Source organism: Lissotriton vulgaris, chromosome 5 (assembly GCF_964263255.1).
Source record: "Lissotriton vulgaris chromosome 5, aLisVul1.2, whole genome shotgun sequence".
NCBI lineage: Eukaryota > Metazoa > Chordata > Amphibia > Caudata > Salamandridae > Lissotriton > Lissotriton vulgaris.
In genome coordinates, this window is record NC_141693.1 from 1,857,234,000 (window position 1) to 1,857,252,363 (window position 18,364).

The window sequence follows — 18,364 nt, forward strand, 5'->3', positions numbered from 1 at the left end:
CAGAGAGTTCAGAACCATCCACCTGCCGACCGCCTCCATACAAGATCTAAATTTGGAGGCGATTGGTTCATCTGAATGGGGTAGAGAAACGAGGATTTGAGTGTCGTCTGCATACGAGACTACCTCCATCCCGAAAGATCTTATAAGTTTGGCCAGTGGGGTAACATAGATATTAAAAAGGGTCGGGCTGAGGGCCGACCCTTGAGGAACCCCACATAGCACCGGACGGGATGGAGATAGAAACTCCCCAAGTTTGACTCTTTGTTCCCTCCCTGTAAGAAAGGAGGTCAAGAGATCAAGAGCTGCATTCTTCACCCCCACCTCCCTCAGCCGAGATGTAAGTACCGAGGGGGAGAGGGTGTCGAAAGCCGCCGTTAGATCTAGCAGGACCAGGAGAGATGTCTGGCCCTCATCTACTGATGTACGGATCTTGTTAAGTACGATGGTGAGGGCTGATCATCCTTTATCATCCTTATCACCAGGCACTTGAGGAAACGCACTCACAGTCATTTTGGAACAGGCTGCTTGTATGACCAGACTCAGAAGAAGGATGAGACGTCAGAAAAGCAGGGTCTTCAGGCGCAACCCTGTACCTTCTCGCCACACTCTTGGAAACCGCCGGTGCTGTTAGTGGCTTTTTCAATACCTCCATAATAGGCTCCGTTAAGGCCTCATTAAACGGAAGCAATGGTTTCACCACAGAGCTGGGCGAATGTAAAACTTCTGTAAGAAGATTGGACTTAATTTCCACTGTTGGCAAAGTCAATTGCAGAAGTTCCGCTGCCTTCCTCATCACCACATGATAAGGCTGGACGTCCTTTGAAGGCGCATCATAACAGGATGGTAACTCCCACTCTGGAGAAAAATCCAGGCCACTAGCATCAGCTAGATCCTCAAAACAGTCATCCTCCAGCTCACCTTCCTCCATATCAGGATGTGACTCCATATATCTCCGCTCCTCCATAAGGCGCTGTGCCTCCCTCCTGGACCTCTCCTTAACACGCCTCGCCGCCTGATCCACCAACGACTCCGACTGAGCCGGAACCGGCGCCGGTATCGAATCCGATGGTCCAGTGGGTTGCCCTCGAGGTCGACCTGGAGTAGGCGACGCCGGTACCGGCGTCGACGACCTCGGCGGAGCCGGGTATTGCCATGGCGGCGTCGAAGCCGGCATGAAAGGAGCCTTAGCATAGGAGTGAGCGACTCCTAAATTGAAGGCCAGAGGACCCATGGGACCCTAAGGTGCGCCAGAGGGGTACCACGCCCTTGAAAAGACACCATACATAGCGTTTAAAAACGCTGATGGGTCCTGGCCTGGGTCTGGAAAAGGTGGCTGAAGACCCTCAGGCTGGTCTTGAGCAGGGTTCGGATTAGGCTCTTCAACAGGCGCAGAATCCTAATCCACAGGAACTTCTTCCTCCTCTCAGGCCGCGGACGGCGCCGGAGACAGATTTGAAGCCAGAGTCGGCGACTGAACTTGCGACTCCGAAGGCGAAGCCTCACCTTCCTGATCCGAGACATCCAGCGTTACCACCTTGAAACGTACCTTCTTCGGTGACCTCGACCTCAAGTCTGACTCCTTACCGGAATGAAGTCGGGACTCATGTCACTTCTTCTTATGTCTCCTCCTCGACTTCGAAGCATGGTCTGAAGCGGACTTCGAAGTCGACTCCTCTCGAGATCTGGATCTTGACTTCGACCTCGGCCTAGCCCTTCTCCAACGAGATCTCGAAGATTTTCTTCCCTTGTCACCCTTCAGCTTCGCCACCAGAAGTTTGGTCTCTCTTTCCCGCAGGGCCTTCGGGTTCATCTTCCGACAAGACTAAAATCCATCCACATCATGGTCAGAACTTAAACACCATATGCAGTCCTCGTGCGGGTCCGTGATGGACATCATTTTCCCGCATTCCCTGCAGGGCTTGAAACCGGTTTTCTTTGTCGACATAGTGTTGAAACAAAGAAGCAGAAAAGCAAAGATAAAGGCAACAAAGTCACTAGATAGCTACTGAGATTCCCCGAAACCCTTAGCGTCGATGACCCGGAAATAGGGAACTGATGTCATCACTCCGGCGTGGGTCTATTGTAGTGTCGGTGACGTCAGCGGAGTCGCGTGCGATGCCGTGCCTCTATGACGTCGTCCATGTCAGCCCGAAGCTACAAAAGAATTTCCGAATGTTGCCGACGCAAGGGGATATTCACAAGGTGAGGAATCCACTGGCAGATGTATCTATCAGAAAAGTAAACTTCTGATTGAGTTTTGTGTCACCTTACAGCAACATATAGCAATTACAGAATTGAGAGCTACATATTACTGATAAGTAATAATAAGTCCCAAGGATTTCTGTCAGGAGGCAGACTTTATCTAATCCCACATAAGCAGCATCCCTATGCAGTCTAGTAGTGAGAAAGGGTAGCTTACCAGCAGATCATGCAAGGATGACCCTTAGCCATTACTGGACGAAATAAGCAAGCCTTAGTATATAATTTCAGATTTATTCAGATACATTTTAGCTAGTGTTACTGCAGGCTTTTATTCAGTACTGCCAGGTAAGTCTTGGGTACAGATGTGAAATAGGCCTTACCTCAGTACTTTCACATTTATTTGGGGTACTGAGTTGATAGAAAGCCTTACTCAGTAATTTTTGGGACAATGTGGCTAAAGAAGAGCAGCAAATCGTACCTCAGCGCTTTCAAAGACATGTTGGACACAGAAGTGCAGGACGCCAGGTCCAGCTGTCTCAGCTTGGAGCAGAACTTGCTGAGACTCGCACAGGTTCTGGAAAAAAGCATGTGATATGTTAGGAAGCAGGTACTAACGTGTGGATTAGAGAACTGCATATGTGAAAAATTAAGGCTTTATCTTTGGTAAGTACAGCCCAAAGGTCACTGCGCTTTCCTTGCTCCCAGACAATCTCTACTACACCAAAGGCAATTTGTTAAATAGGGCAAGGATCCAGTTTTTAGATTCAAGAATAACCATGTTGCATGTAGCACCATGAAAACAAGATAAACCTTTGAAAAGCATCAATTATATACATATATGGTTCACTTCTATACCATTCATATTGTGTTTCCTAAGAAAACCAAAGACTACACATTTTTTTAAATATCAACATTTCTTACTTTTTTTTCTTTTAAAGTATCCCACTTGGAAAAATACAGTAGTCCGAAAAGCAGTGCTATATAACAAAAAAAATTAAATAAAAAATCTAGGGTTATGAAGCCAGCACGTCCACTACATCACGACGCAGCATTTTGACAGGGTATCAGGATACAAATCATTATCCGGTTTTCCCCAGGAAGTATACAGCATATTTATAACTTCAAAGAAGATTTCTGTGTTAGTGAAAAAGTATTTCAAGAAGCTTTTCCCTCACCATTATCTACAGGTTGATTGTCATGAGCAAGGAATAGAATTGCAATCTCAGCTCCCAAATAAAGAAGGTGAAGGAAATGCAATGGAATGGTAAAATATAAGCAAGGATAGTAGGCATTAGCCAAAGAGATTACACAGGAAGGTCTGACCAGACTTGGAGCTCAAATCAAGACAATAGTATGTGATTGATCTCCAAGTGGCAGCGCTGCAGGTTTCATTAATAGCAACACTTCTTGACACTGCTGGTTTAGCATCTTTTTTCATGTGAAATGTCTTCTTGGTTTCCAAAAGGGGGCCAGTTCCAAATTTTGGTAACAGATAGTAGTAACTCATGAAAAAGCCATCTTCCGGTGTACTGTTCAAACAGGCATATAACTATCAAACTGTGTCAATTTTCTTATATCTTTAGCCATGCATAGGTAACAGTGGTTGACTAAACATTGAAGGGAAGGAAATGTCTCTCTGCCGAAGAAAATGTATTTTAAAACAAGGTGAGAAGATATGGGATTTAAATGAAAATGCTCAACTGGGAAAGTAACTAATAATGTGTCCTTAAAATTATTTAATTTTTGTTGAGCACAGTGTATTGTTTCTCGCAAAAATGTATGAACCTTGCTCATTCTATGGGTTTAAGTACTTAAATAGCGGATTTCCACGAATATTTATGCAATAATTCTTAGGGACAACCGACCAATTAGGAGAAAACTAGATTACGTTTCCATGGATGTAAGGGTCCCCTAAGATATGTTAAGGTTTCAAAGAATGCTTAGTAACGGGAAGAGTGAAAAAGTAAACCTGAGATGGACTCCTGTACGCCGAGACCAAATAAAGAGACCTGAAGCCCACTCCAGCTAAGTTGAGAACATAAAGCAACATGCCTCTTCCTGGCTTGCTGTATGATTGATGGAATTATCCAGACACAGAACCTCTTTGACTTAATGACACACAACCTGGTTCCTTCAAAAGTCATACAGGAGGAATTCAGGAGACATGCAGCCATGCTCAAGATTAAAAGACTGCAGTAGAGAATCATGTTTTACAGTCTGGAGAGAAAAGCCTGCCTGCACTGAAAATTTGTTAGGAGGAAATTTGCACGTTCAAAATTCACCATCAATCAATTTGCTGAGGGCTCCACACTGCAGGCACATCCATAACAGTAGGAGTTGCAGTAATTTAAAAGGGTTAAGGGCAAAGGAATCGTCTTGCTCACAAAAACATTTTAGGCTCTTCCACAGGCTCTTCGCACCACCATTTCATGACAGCAAAAATCCTCCTATACTCCCCCAATCATTCCTTATTAACGTATCTACGAGAAAACCCACAGCTTCCAACCAGTTTGGAGTCATATGCTTAGAGGACCATAGGGTCCCTCTATCCATGCCTCTCTATATCTTTTAACCATTACTAATAATCTCTCACTGAAAGTTCTTTTTCCTGAACTGTTAAAATATAGACCATAAAAAGTACAATGCTCAGTTTTCAGAAATCTGTCAAATAGTTTTCTAAATATACTTGAAAATGAGCAATAAAATGTAATGCTTGTGAATTATCAAAGGGCAGGAGCAAAGACATAAGGATTTTCCAAGAAATATCCAATAATTTCACTATGTACATTTGCCATCTTGTGTCAGGGAATTGGCAGACCACATAAGACAAGAAGCAGTTTCCACTGTTCCTAAAATACATTTTGTTGCCTGGTCTCAAAACAAGCAATGTTTCAGCCGAACACAAATTTAAAGACAAAGGAGAAGAACTGTCTTGCTCTAGATAATACTAAGGTCCAGTTAAAATCCCAATATCCATCAACTTCCAATTTGAGCTATACTACACGTTTCTTCAACTTGGGGTATTCACCAAAGCTATTAATTATTTCAAATAGAAAGCCAGCACTATCAAAGCAGTCTGTCCTGGTTAAGCATCGTAAGGAGTTAAATATTAGGCTTTGTCTGGGAAGGTGTCTTCTGATCCCACCAACACAGGGCTATCCTAATCTTGCTAAAGTGCTGCATCATTTTTAGGATAACCACTTCTCAGGTACCTCATTCAGATTTAGATTGAGTATATATACACGTGAGAAAGGGTACAACTCCGGACCATCCAATCAATCAATGCTCCATCACCAGCAACATAGCACACTTGACCTATAAACTCTTCATCACCGCCAACTAAACCTAGCAGCTCCCTCGTCTACCTCCCTCCTGTACCACACACCAACTTCTGCAGCACCGTTGTTGACTTCATCACTCCCCTGATCCCCAAATCAAGCACCTTCATCCTACTCTGCAAACTTACCAACCACCTGGAGGACCTCACCGATACCAACACAACCAACCTCCTTGAGGATCTGTCTAACCTCGGGCACACTAAGTTAGCGGAAGATCCCACACATGCTTCCTAATACCTACAAGACACCATGTTCATCAGCTTCAGCAACATCACAGTAGACAGGTCCACACCGATCATCTGGTTCGACCACAACCTCATCAACTTCAGAATACCTATATCCCACACCACCTCAGACACATCAGTAAATCTTCACAACAGGACTGAAAAAAGACCTCAGAAGCACCCTGGTCTTCTGAATTCCAACACCTCCGGTTTCGAAACAACCACCTCCTCCCGATCTCAAACTTCTGCACCTGGATCATTGCCTTCGCAGTTAACATGTTTTTTTCTCAAACCAACAAATCCACAAGAACCAGACCACAAGACCAAGAGCTCAGGCTCACCAAACGCCCCAGGAAAACAACTTGAACGCAAATGGAGAGAAACTGAGAAAAAAAAACAAGAGCACCTGCAAATCTGCTCCCAGATGCTACAGTCAGCAAATTAGAGCCACCAAAAGCTCTGCACTCACCAAATACATTGAAGAACAAGTTACTTACTTTTGGAAACAATGTAAGAGATACATATTAGTTGTAGATTCCTTACCTTCGAATTACCCCCGCGTCAGACTGGATCTGGAGAATTTTTCTCCAGCAGTACCCCTGCGTGTCGGCCCACTCCACGTCCATCATCAGCGTTGTGGTCAGTCCACTCCACGTCCGTCGTCGGTGTTGTGGTCGCTGGAGTGATGTTGCATGCCTACTTAGACGCTGCCCCTGCGCGCTGATGTCGGTTCTGACATGGCTGCCCACGTCAGAAGCACAGAGCCATGAAAGACACTGCCCACTGGTGCGCAACTTTAGTGTCCTGCAAGGGAGTCCCTATCCATAGAAGTCAGTTCGCAGAACGTGGAGGATGGGTGGGGCAGTGAAGAATCTATAACTAATATACGTCTTACAGATACATTGTTACCAAAGCTAAGTAACTTGTTCATCTGAAAGAGACTATTAGTTATATAGATTCCTTACCTTAGAATAGATACCACAGTAATACCAACCCCAGAGGAGGGACTGTGAACAAAGTTCACACCAGAAAGTCCTGGAGGACAGAACAAGAAAAGTAGCCGTCCATTCGGACTTGACAATGCAGGCAGTAATGTCTGGTGAACGTGTGCATAGAAGCCCACGTGGTCGCCGGGCAGATGTCAATGAGTGGCACTCCAGGTGACAAAGCAGTAGTTGCTGCTGTAGCTCTAGTGGAATGAGCTCACAGCCACACAAGAGCTTCCTTTTTAGCCAAAGCATAACAAATCTTTATACAAGGGTCGGCCCATCACGAGATGGTACGCTTTTGCACTGCCTGACCTTTCTAGGCACCCACATAGCCAACTAAGAGATGATCGTCCACCCGGAAATCTTTAGTGCGGTCAAGGTAGAAAGACAGCGCACATTTAGGGTCCAGGCGATGGAGTCTCTCCTCCTCCTTGGAAGGGTGCGGAGGCGGGAATAAGGTGGGCAGAGAAATAGTCTGTCCGATTTGAAAGGGCGTGATAACTTTAGGTAGGAACGCGGGCCTCGTTCGAAGCACCACTTTGTCTGGATTCACCGAGAAGAAATGAGGTAAGAAGCTGAAGCTCGCTTCCTCTGTGAGCAGAAGGGATGGCAAAAAGAAAGGCAGTCTTCAGAGTGAAAAGCCGAAGAGGACAGTTGTAAAGAGGCTCGAAGGGAATGCGCATAAGGTAAGTCAAACAAGGTTCAAGTCCCACTGTGGCATTATGAAAGGAGATGGAGGAAAGAGATGAATAATGCCTCTAAAGAACCTATTTACAATAGGGTACTAGAACAAAGAGGTCGGATCTGGTAGCTGAAAAAGAGCAGAAATGGCTGCCAGGTAGCCTTTAACAGTGCCCAGAGCAGAGCACTGCTGGGCCAAAGAGAGAAGGGACAGAAAGGGAATCCACAACCTTTGCTGTGCACCATGATACAAACTTGTTACATCGACAGGCGTATGCCATCTTAGTGGAGGGACGCCTGCATGCAAAGAGGACATTACAGACTTTGGGAGGAAGGTCAAAAGAGGTCAACTGTGGCTGCTCAATCTCCACGCAAGGAGGTGGAGGCTGGACAGGTTCGGGTGGAGGGCCGTCCCCTGCTGCTGCGGAAAAAGATCCTCCTGTAGGGGCAGCCTGATAGGAGGATCTATAGCCATGCTCAGGGGTACCAGACTATTTGTGCCCTGTCCGGTGCCACAAGAACTACTTGGGCCCAGTCGCGCTTGATTTTCTTCAGCACTCGGGTTGAAGTGGTACAGGCGGAAAGGCATACATGAGGCCACAGCTCCACTTGTGACGAAAAGCATCCTCGAGCGAGTGCAGTCTTGGAAACACCAACGTGCAGAACTACTGGCATTGAACGTTCTCTTCATTGGCTAACAAATCTGACCACAGCTCTCCCCACTGCTGAAAGAGACCTTGCACCACCTCTGACTGAAGACACCATTTGTGATCTACCAGGCACCGGTGGCTGAGTTAGTCGGCCCTGGACTTTAGAGAACCTGCCAGGTGTTGAACCACCCTGATGTTTCAACCATGTCCAAAGGCGAGGAGCATCTTGACAAAGGGCCCATGACCCCACCCCGCCCTGTTTGTTGCAGTACCATATGGTGGTGGTGTTGTCCATGAACACCTGCGCTGCCTGCCCCTTGAGAGAGGGAAAGAATGCCGTCAGTGCCAACCAAAGTGCTTGGAGCTCCAACAGGTTGATATGGAGCCCCGGACTCCACCGGAGACCAGACTGCCTCTCCCAGGTGGTCGCCTCTTCCCAGGAGTGATGAATCCGTCACCACCCGTAAGGTTTGGTTAGGGAAAGAAGCGGGATCTTCCTCTGACCCAATCCTGGTTCGTTAACCACAACTGCAGTTGTCGCGCAGTGCCCTCCGAGATCTGGACGTAGTTGGAAAGATTCCCCTGATGCTGAGCCCACTGAAACTTCAGGTCCCACTGCAGAGCCCGCATATACCATCGGACATGATCCAGAAGCAGGATGCAGGAGGCCATGAGGCCTAGCAGCCTCAGGGTCATTCTCCCAGATACCGGATGGAGGCTGAAACATTGGTATCGTAGCCCGAATATCTCGGACTCGCTGCCCGGGAGGATAGGCCTGAAACTGTACTGTTGCCGGAACAGCTCTGATGAAAGGGAGAGACTGAGAGGGAGTCAGGTGTGACTTAGGTACGTCGATAGTGAACCCCAGCAAATGCAGGAGGTCCACGGTTAGCCTGGGGCGAGCCCACCTTCAACAGCCAATCGTCGAGATAGGGGAAGACAGGAACCCCTGCTCTGCGCAGATGAGCTGCAACCTATGGAATAGTGGCCCCTCTGAAACTGGTGATCTTCTTGATCTTCTTGATGGCAGGTAAATCATCTCTTCAACCCATGTGTAGGAAAGTGGATCATTATATGGGTGGGCAAGTGTCCAACTCAAATGATAGGCCCCACCACCTGATAGATGTCATATGAATGAAATATAATAAATCTGAGCTCAATCCCAGGTAAAGTGACATGAACCAATCAGAGTTGTGTAAATAAGGAGAAAATGGTTGTGAGCAAAATATCACCAAAATAACAAAAAGTCCAACTATAATAGAGCCCTGGTCAGATACAAGAAGTGGTTTGGCACCTTTAAATGTCTGGGAGTCAAAAAGTTCAAAAACATTACGTCCCAACGTAGAAAAGGACATTATCACTTTTTCAGAAGAAAAATCGTCCTTCAGCAGGCTGCCTCTGAAATTGCAGCCACAGCCACGGAACCAAGGGGCAGACACTTGAAGCAGGTTGGTCTCGCTGGAGATTTCTCACTGAAAATGTTTTGAGTCCCAATGCAGAATGAGACTTCGACCTTTTTTCGGTGCTCCTGGGAGCCTTGACAGTGATAAAATTCAATGCTGTGAAACTGCTGGGTGGCTAATTTCTTCAGCGTGTCTCCCTGAAGCTGTGGAAGAAAAGTTGTCAAAAGCTTCCAAATGTACTTCTGATGCCTAATTAACCACAGAGGTACACTTATAGGGCTCATTGGACCTCAGTGGAGGGCGCTTAGAAGCTCTCAGGATGTCAGACAGATGCAAACAGCCAAGTCCAGGCCAAGTTCGCTTGCCACTGGTCAGCTGGGTACCTTAGGGAAAGACCCTCTTGTATCATTGAAGCCACACAGGAGGTCCCACAACTGACTCATAAGGTCTAGTTCTTGTCCTAGGTACAATAGGGAGTAGGTCCCATCCTTCATGGCTCCTCTCAGGTCACAGGTAGGAGGCCCAGTCATCCTCATCTTCTGCAGGAAGTGTAGGGCGGGGATGACACCTGGACACTACCTAACCAATGGGGTAAAAGTTCCAGGTGGTAACTCTCCCACATTCTCAGCAGTTCCTGTTTGGCCTACAGCAAACAATCCCACAGTGCACCTCACTGTCAAAATCGAAGATAAGCAAATCCCTACTTGCCCATCCAGAGGAGTGGCCAGGGTAAAATGCAGTCCTCTCCTCTGTGGTCAATCAAAGCTGGTTCTTGAGGTAACTATTCACCCACTGAGTTTGAAACCAGCATTTCTATGAAGATAAAAGCTGGGGTTTTCCAAGTGTCACCTAGAATTTACTCAGGGCAGTTCCTTGAAGTTAAGTTCCTGAGCCCATCCAAACTGGTCTTCCTGCCAGGAGAAGAAAACACCACCCCACTCACAGGCCATTATCTCTGCTCTGAGCATTTTCACACTCCTTTCAAGTCTAATTAAACCATGTACAAGCTGGGCAATTGCTGGAGAGCTAATGTAAATTAGGGGATCGTCCAAATCTTCAGCCATTAAGTACAGCAAAACAGGTGGAGGTGACCTTAGACACCTGAGCTATCATTGAGAAATTCTCTTCCAAAAGAAATCCCAAATTCTTAACCTTGGTGGGCAGATTAGGAAGAGATTCTAGGGAGTCCGGCCAATGTTCGGGCCCTAAAGTTGGGAGTTTGTACCCTGGGTCATGAACTCGAACTTATTACCGTTGAGCTTGAGAGAGTCAGCACTCATTCAAGTCGCCACTCGACTTAAGCCCAGCTTAAGATAAGATGGTTCATGACTCTGTGCAGATGACAAAGAGAAGATAATTTGGGTGTCATCAGCGTAGGAAAAAAAGAATCAAGCCACAGCTCTCCACTAGGTCTGCCAATGGGCGTACGAAGACGTTAATAAGCAGATGACTTGGCACTGAGCCCTGAAGGACTCCAGAGGTTAAAGCACACATTTTGGATTTAACACTGGTCAAAACGACTCGAAACGTACCAGCTTTTAGGAAAGAAGTTATCCAAGCTAAGGCTGTTCCCTCAAGACCCAGTGGAGTGGGACACAGTATCCAAGGCTGCGTTAAGATCTAATAAAATCCAGGAGTTGTCCAAGATGTTCAGTAACTCACAGGAGAGCGGTTTCAGTATGGAGTTCGGCTCTGAAATCTGACTGAATGGGTTGTGAATGGGTTGTGAGCAATGCATTCACATGTTTCGCCATGTTTCGCCAGAAAGTCAGAGAAACCAGGCAGCAGAGAAACTGGTCGAAAATTCGACCAATTGGGTGGGACAAGATGCTCCTGTAAAGAGGCGATCAGGAGATTCAGCACCATCTGCAGTAAAACTGGAATCAATAGACCAAGCTTAGGGGGTCCAGTGGAGAGCCCAATCTGATGGACTGTAGGACAGTTGAAAAAGTAGAGAAGCCCAAAGGTGGCCAAGATGACAAAATAGGAGAAGCATCAGACCTCTTCACACGGTCAGTATACTCTAGTTATATGCAATTCAGGGAGTGATTTACCACACCCACACCTTTCTGTGGTGAGTTGTCCTTCAACAAATGAAGATGGAGGTCTGCCACTTTTTTGATAAAAGACATATATATTTTTTTTTAATCTGCAAGTTCCTAACACTGAATCTGAGAAAGCAAAAGAACTTGAGATTCTTTGCAAAGATCAGAAAGTTCTTACCATCTTAAAGAGCATCTTATAACAGTTCTGAGCATTGATCATTTTATCAGAATAGAATGTGGCTCATGCTGTTCTAGAGAGTCTGTGGCTGTTTCTTTTATCGCTAATCTGTAAATCCTTTTTGACCTCTCAGCATAGGACTTTCTCCAAAGTCTTTCAAGGCCCTTACAGCACTTTTCTCTAGCCAAAGCGATTCATCAAACCATGGAGCCGGCAGATGGGATCGAACTGAATGAAGCACTGAGGTTGGTAGAACAACATCCATAGAATTAGAGATGCATCTGTCTACGAGTCCCTGATCTAGGTTGACACTATGTGTTAACACAGGCTTTGAGCTCAGGAGTGGAACATTTAATGCAGAGACATCCAGTTTAGACCAGTTTCTGGATTTTATATTTGTATTATTCAGTTCTATTAAAGGGCTAGCCGGTATCAAGATAGAGAATGAACAGTTAAATGATCTGACAAGAGAAGTGGTATTTGAGACTCTGTAGTCAGATCCTTCATGTTTGCACAAAATTGGGTCCAAGAGATGGGCAACCCACAAGAGTAAGGGCTGAATTACAGATCCTCAAAAAGAGCACTTCCAAGACACACTTGGGGTCTTTCAAGTGCATATTCAAATCTATGAGCAATGTAAAATTAGCAGATTTCAAAATATGTGCGGTTGCCGTTAGGCTACTCAAGGTAGGCCTGAAGCCATGTTTTCAGTGCCTCTGTAGTGGAAGAAACAACAGGTGCTGCAGTCCAGCACTAGCAGTTAACTTTCTATTCAATGGGTGTATGTCTGCCCCATACTCTATGGTCTTATGGGAAAGGTAAATGTGCGAATGAAGTTTTAAGCCAACATAGACATGTTTTAGCATTCAGAGCAGGGAGTGGAATTTATGAGTTTGAGAGTTTGCGTGTGCTTTGCAAGTTGGGAATGCAGCCCGTCTCAGGGTGATGGGAACACTGGCACAGGAGTTGTGCTTCCCTTTATTACCTTGCCTTCCCATTGCCCAGTTTTCTCAAGTCAACCTTTTTCTTCTTCTCGGGTGCCAGTAACAAGCACTCACCGGACAAGGAATAGCTCTGGGGAAAAAAACGCATGATAGTGCGCCCATATTTTCACTTCCTCCAATCCCAAATTTCTCTACCTTCTGTTGTGCTCTCCAATTTACTACCTGTGGTGCCTCTTGGCCACCTTATATTTGTTTCTGGATGCATTTGTCCTAACTTTCAGATGCACACTTTCGCCTGCTACCTCTGGTTCTCTGGCGCCATCCCCATGTGTGTCTTTTCTTTCCTCCTGTAATTCTGCTTCCCTCTTCTGGCTCTCTCCTGACCTCTTATTCTGTTCTGCTCTTACTGTCATATTGCACCACTACTGCTGTCCACCCATCACTCAATGATCAAGACAAATACATACATTGCTAGCTATAGGAACATTTCTTCTGTGTGCCGGGATGTTTCATGTATTTTATTCAGCCATTGCAATGATCCCCTACTGTCTCACTTCAGGAAATGTCCCGCACTATTCTCCTGACTATCAGAAAGTTTCCCACATGACAGGTAAAGCCAGGAGGGCATCTAAGGCCTTGGACAGAGAATGACCAGGGCCTTCGAAATATAGTGGGTGACAGACTTATCAGCACGTTTGTAAACTGTGGTACAAACTTCCAGGGCAAAGCATGCTCATGCAACTGCTGGATGGGATAATCCGATAGCATAATCTGGTTTTATATATGTATTCTGATTTATTTATTGAGGTTTTTTAGAGTGAGAAGAACACTCCAGAGGGTGTTAGAATACTTTATATGGTTTTAGGATGCAGTGTCAGCCCTTATATGAAGGACCTTACAAGCTTCACAATCTACGATTGAAAGGAACATTTTACATAGATGTGCATCATGGGTACCTAAAAGCACATCTTACGGATAGGCTGGTGGGAGGCTTCCTTACACTGCTGCGAAGCTTTGGAGTTGCCTTTTGGTAACTCATGTGTTGCCCTTTCCCCATCGTTGAGTTACAGTGAACCTATGTCCTTACACTCCATGTATGTAGCTTTTCATTACCACCCTCAGTTGCCAGCGTTTCTTCATGCTAAAATTTGACACACCAGAGAAAAATGAGGCGGTACAGAGCTGCTTCACATTTGGAGGGCTGATGTGGTTGGTCATAAATGTTGGGTCTTGTTTCATCAGATGGACTGTTATCAAAAAGGGGGCAACCAACACCAGGAAAATTTGCTTACTTAGTATTATTGTACTAGATCCTAAGTTAATGGTTGTTGTGTAATCAATGTGTTTGCAACGAAGATTTGTATCACCTCTACTTATACTTTTCAATCAGAAGAAAACCTGCATCCAGCAGATCTTTGCGCAAGACATTTGAATCACCACAACAGAACTGATTAGTTACAGCCCCTGACAGAACGCCACTACTCCCATCCATATAGTTAGCTAAGAATTTGTCACCTCACCAGAACATCCATATTAAGTTTCAGGCACACCTCACAATACACCAACAACATGCCACTACTATAGGTGCCATGATATGCACAATTATAATCCAATACTGTCTAAAGGTTTCACAACTAAGTTATCCTCCATTCAAGTTACTCTGGCCCACATAGATTGGTTCAACAATCTATCAACCATCCTGAAAATGTTACTTTAACTATACCCAGGGCCACTGAAATTATGCAGTAGGGGAGGGCCAAGTTATGAATCAGTCTTGAGTAAATAGTGCAGCAAGAAAAGGCAAATTGTGCAGCGTAATGAGGCACATTCTGTAATAGTACTACATCATTATTTAGACATTTTCACACTTGTTAAAACTGTCTAGGCATGTGTGACACCTGATTAACCCCTTCAATGGAGGTGTTGGTAAATGGATGAAACCCGCACAACCTACCCAGTGTGTCTGTCGCCCACTGGCTGACACTGGGGAAGTGTACCAAGTACCCTCTGGTGCTCTGCACCAAAGGGAGTACTTTATTTCATTTAATCTTTAAGCTGCTCGGGAAGAGCTTTCCGAGCAAGCGGAGTCTTTTTAGGTCCAGCCTTGGCAGCGTATGTACAGTCTATTCGAGACTTGCTGTATTCACGCTATGGGTTTACAGTCCGTCCATTGCCTTTTTATTCATCACTTTGATTGTCCATCCAAAATGGTTGCTTTCTAGGGGTGAATTCTTCTTTGTCCATCCTTGTTATCATTTGAATCCTTCCACGGAGTAGTAACTAACTACCGGTATCTTTAAACTTTCATTTTTATGTGTTGTTTTTGTGGAACTCTTTCTTTCACTCGCTCCGAGCTCCACTGCGGTTAACTGTTCCTGAACCCAGCGCAGCACTGTCTTTACTACAGCCACATAGGGTTCTGGTTACTGGCATGGCGGCCATGCACAGGCGAAGCATTACCCTGGATCAGGCGTCATCATGCCTGACGCTTCAGGAGGCCATGCGCCTTTTTTTTTTTGTCAACACAGCGCCCACTCCACATCCACCAAGCTTTATCTTTTAGCATGGCGGCAGTGTGCCTTTCTTTTATCAGCACAGGGGCCGCTTGTTAGTTTATGGAGTTTGGAATGCTCCCACTTCAGATTTAGTTATTTTTAGGTTTAAGATATTTGGTTAAAACTGAAATAGCACCTCTGGGGATGCTAACGTGCTGCAGAAATAGTGCACGTAACACCAGTGGGGTTCTCAGTCAGAGCAGCTTACTTGCCAGATAGCCAACCTATCCTGTGTGTACGGAACAGCAACTATAGTTTCTTAATGCATCCAATCAAGATCTCTTATCGAATGAGAGAAGCCGATGCAGCACGCTTTTGTTTTTTCTACTGTCCAGAGTATTGTTACAGCCGTATTGTGGTATATGGATATTTCCGCCAAATGAATTTCAGAAATGCTGCAGGCATCTTGAACGAGAGATGAAGAGGGGCATCTGATGTATTTACTATGTTTGTAAATAGAGTATAACAATAGGATTCGGATCGGTACAAATAGAATTTTAAGCGTTTTAAGGGTCCTGGTGTGGAGATAATGTACTCTACATAATTCATATTGCAGATTATTTGCTTGTGCAAGCAAATCGGTATCGGAGAGTAAAACAAGTTTAACACCTTGGCTGCTATGGCTTTTCCCCTCCTGTGCTGGAAGTTGCTATATTCCATGGATCATGACAAGCTCAGCTCGTCATAAGCACAGCTCCAGTGTGCCTCATGACGAGCTGAGCTCGTCATGAGCAGCGAAGGAGTTAAACTATGTAATTAGTAGGTCTGTGTTCCACGTCACACACCTGGCGCTTTAATGCACACTTCAAAGTCAGGGTATGGTTTACACTGCACACTTGCTCTATTTTTCTACTTCTCAAAATTCCACAACGAGAATCTGCTCTACACTTCAGAGGGTGTGTTTACACCCAATGCCAGGACCTCTACACCCCCTCCTTTGCTGTAGCATTCTATGATGACGGTCATCTCTGCACTCTGCTTTACACTACCCAGTGAAGATGCTCTCACACTGGTTCTGTTGAACAAGTTACTTACCTTCGGTAACGATGTATCTGGTAGAGACATAGTCTAGCCGCAGATTCCTTAACTTTGAATATCCCCAGGCGTCAGACTGCATCCGGAAAACTTTCCACAGCAGCACCCCTGCGCGCGGGGGCCGCGCCTCCCAGCTCCGCCCTGACGTCGTCCACAGACATGACGTCAGTGGAGCCATATATGCCCCTCCCGGTGCGCTGAAGTCAGTTTTCATCGGAGAAACTTTTCCGCGTCAGAACGTGAAGCCATCACCAAAAAACTGTCAGAATATGGGAACAGTGTGCAAAAATAATGAAAAAATTGACAAGTCAGAGAGAGCAATGCTCTGAAGAGCCACCCGCAAGAGTGTAGACTGAATCAATGTTAAAGGAAGACAAGGATGTGAAAAAACAGCCTGGCAGAGGATACAAAGTCCACTTCTGGAAAGTAAAACTGTGAAGGAGAACAAGTCTAGAACACTAGAGTAAGAAGAGTGCACCACAAGACGTCCCCAGGAGGAGACGTTGCAATCTCCATTAATGATCCATAATTGGACATAGTCAATAGTCCTGAAGGAAAAGCCTGCAGAGGCTATGATTTTACACAGTACAATCCAGGCCTAGGGCTGGAAGGAACATATGATGTATTAACATACCGCAAAAATTTAGAGAATGGCAGGAAGAGGAACAGAAACAGAACTAATCAGTCTGTATAGAGCGAGAGCAGAGCACCCAGGAAGGGGCATGCCACCCTAAAGGAGGCAAGTATGGAAAGCCTCAAACAGACAAGGTCCTTGCACAACCGAGAGGTCGGGCGGGCGTTAAGGAATCTGAGGCTAGGTATGTCTCTAGCAGATACATCACTACCGAAGGTAAGTAACTCGTTCATCTGATAGAGACATCTAGCCGCAAATTCCTTAACTAAGAATAGATACCAAAGCCAGACCCATAGAGGAGGCGGGTCTGCGACTGAACCCCATCAAGTCTGTGAATGAACTTAGTCGTCCGTAAGGGGACTAAACAGCAACGTTAACCTTAGAGACAAATTATAATGAGGATTTTAAAGGTAGCGCAGGTAACCTCCAGACCATGAAGCTCTAAGGAGAGCAGAAAGCAATGGGACGCAAAGGCAGTAGAAGCCGTTAAGAACAGCACAGAAAAACCCCTTTATGTGTACTGGGTTGAGAGAAAGAAGCACAAAGCTAGATGCCCACAGCAAAGTGGGAGTTCAGAACTTCAAAAAGAAGATAAACCAACCCAGAATGTGAAAGATCCACAGGATTTGAACTGGCGACAGAAGCAAGCAATTACCTGTCGACCAAAAAAATAGTGTTAAAAAACACTGTTGAACCTGTACCTGCAAAGGCAAGTGGAACAGCAGAGGCAAGGGTAACCCTTACCCAGCAAGTGCCAGCATGGAAAAGAAACCATTTACCAGATATGATGGAGTAAAAGGGGTGACATGATCTCGCAAAAAGTGTAGCCGAACCGAAAGACTGAGAAAACCACCTGACGCAGTATGCCGACTGCAGCCAAGTTTTGAGAGATGGCAGCTGGTATGACAGAGACATAGTACAGTGGTCCAATATGCACAACAGCGAAAAGGAGCCCTGTTGAGACCGGCACCAGCAAGACACGAGTGGCAGAAGCCAGTCTATGCCCACAAGATGCTGTCAGCAGGAAATCAGGAGACATGCCAGAACTAGGTGATGTAGTCATAATATGTGAAGGGCAGAAGACAAGTAGTTGTGTGTTAACAACCAAGAGCGAAGACCGGAAGGGACCTAAGCATGCCACGTGGACAATTGAGACATACGAAGGAAGCAAAGACTTCCTATAGGGTCATGTAGTAGCCTGCGGCACATAATAGTAAGAAGGCGAGAAAGCAATGGCTCAAAAAGGGCACCAGCCAGCCAGGCTCTCGGAGAGCTGGTGGAACAAGTAGACCGGGGCAGGGACCATGGACACTGTCTGAATGAAGGAGCCGGCACGAATCCGCTGGGTAAGCACACAGAGCAGATCCATAGCAGGAAAAAAACGTTGAAACAATGAAAACGTGACCCAACAAGAGTCTAGAGTATGCTGAACATACTCGCAGACATTTGGAAATTGAGTAGTACAATGTCCAGAGCAGCAATTAGC

General features: G+C 45.6%; 1 protein-coding gene across 1 annotated transcript in view; it reads right to left on the bottom strand.

The window, feature by feature from the left end:
• The window catches only part of FBXL20 (F-box and leucine rich repeat protein 20), a 658,452-nt gene that overhangs the window by 274,940 nt on the left and 365,148 nt on the right, over positions 1-18,364 (bottom strand). Inside the window, exon 7 of the mRNA XM_086924342.1 lies at positions 2,681-2,776. Coding sequence (XP_086780468.1) covers positions 2,681-2,776 — 96 coding nt within the window. The remainder of the gene's footprint in view (positions 1-2,680; positions 2,777-18,364) is intronic.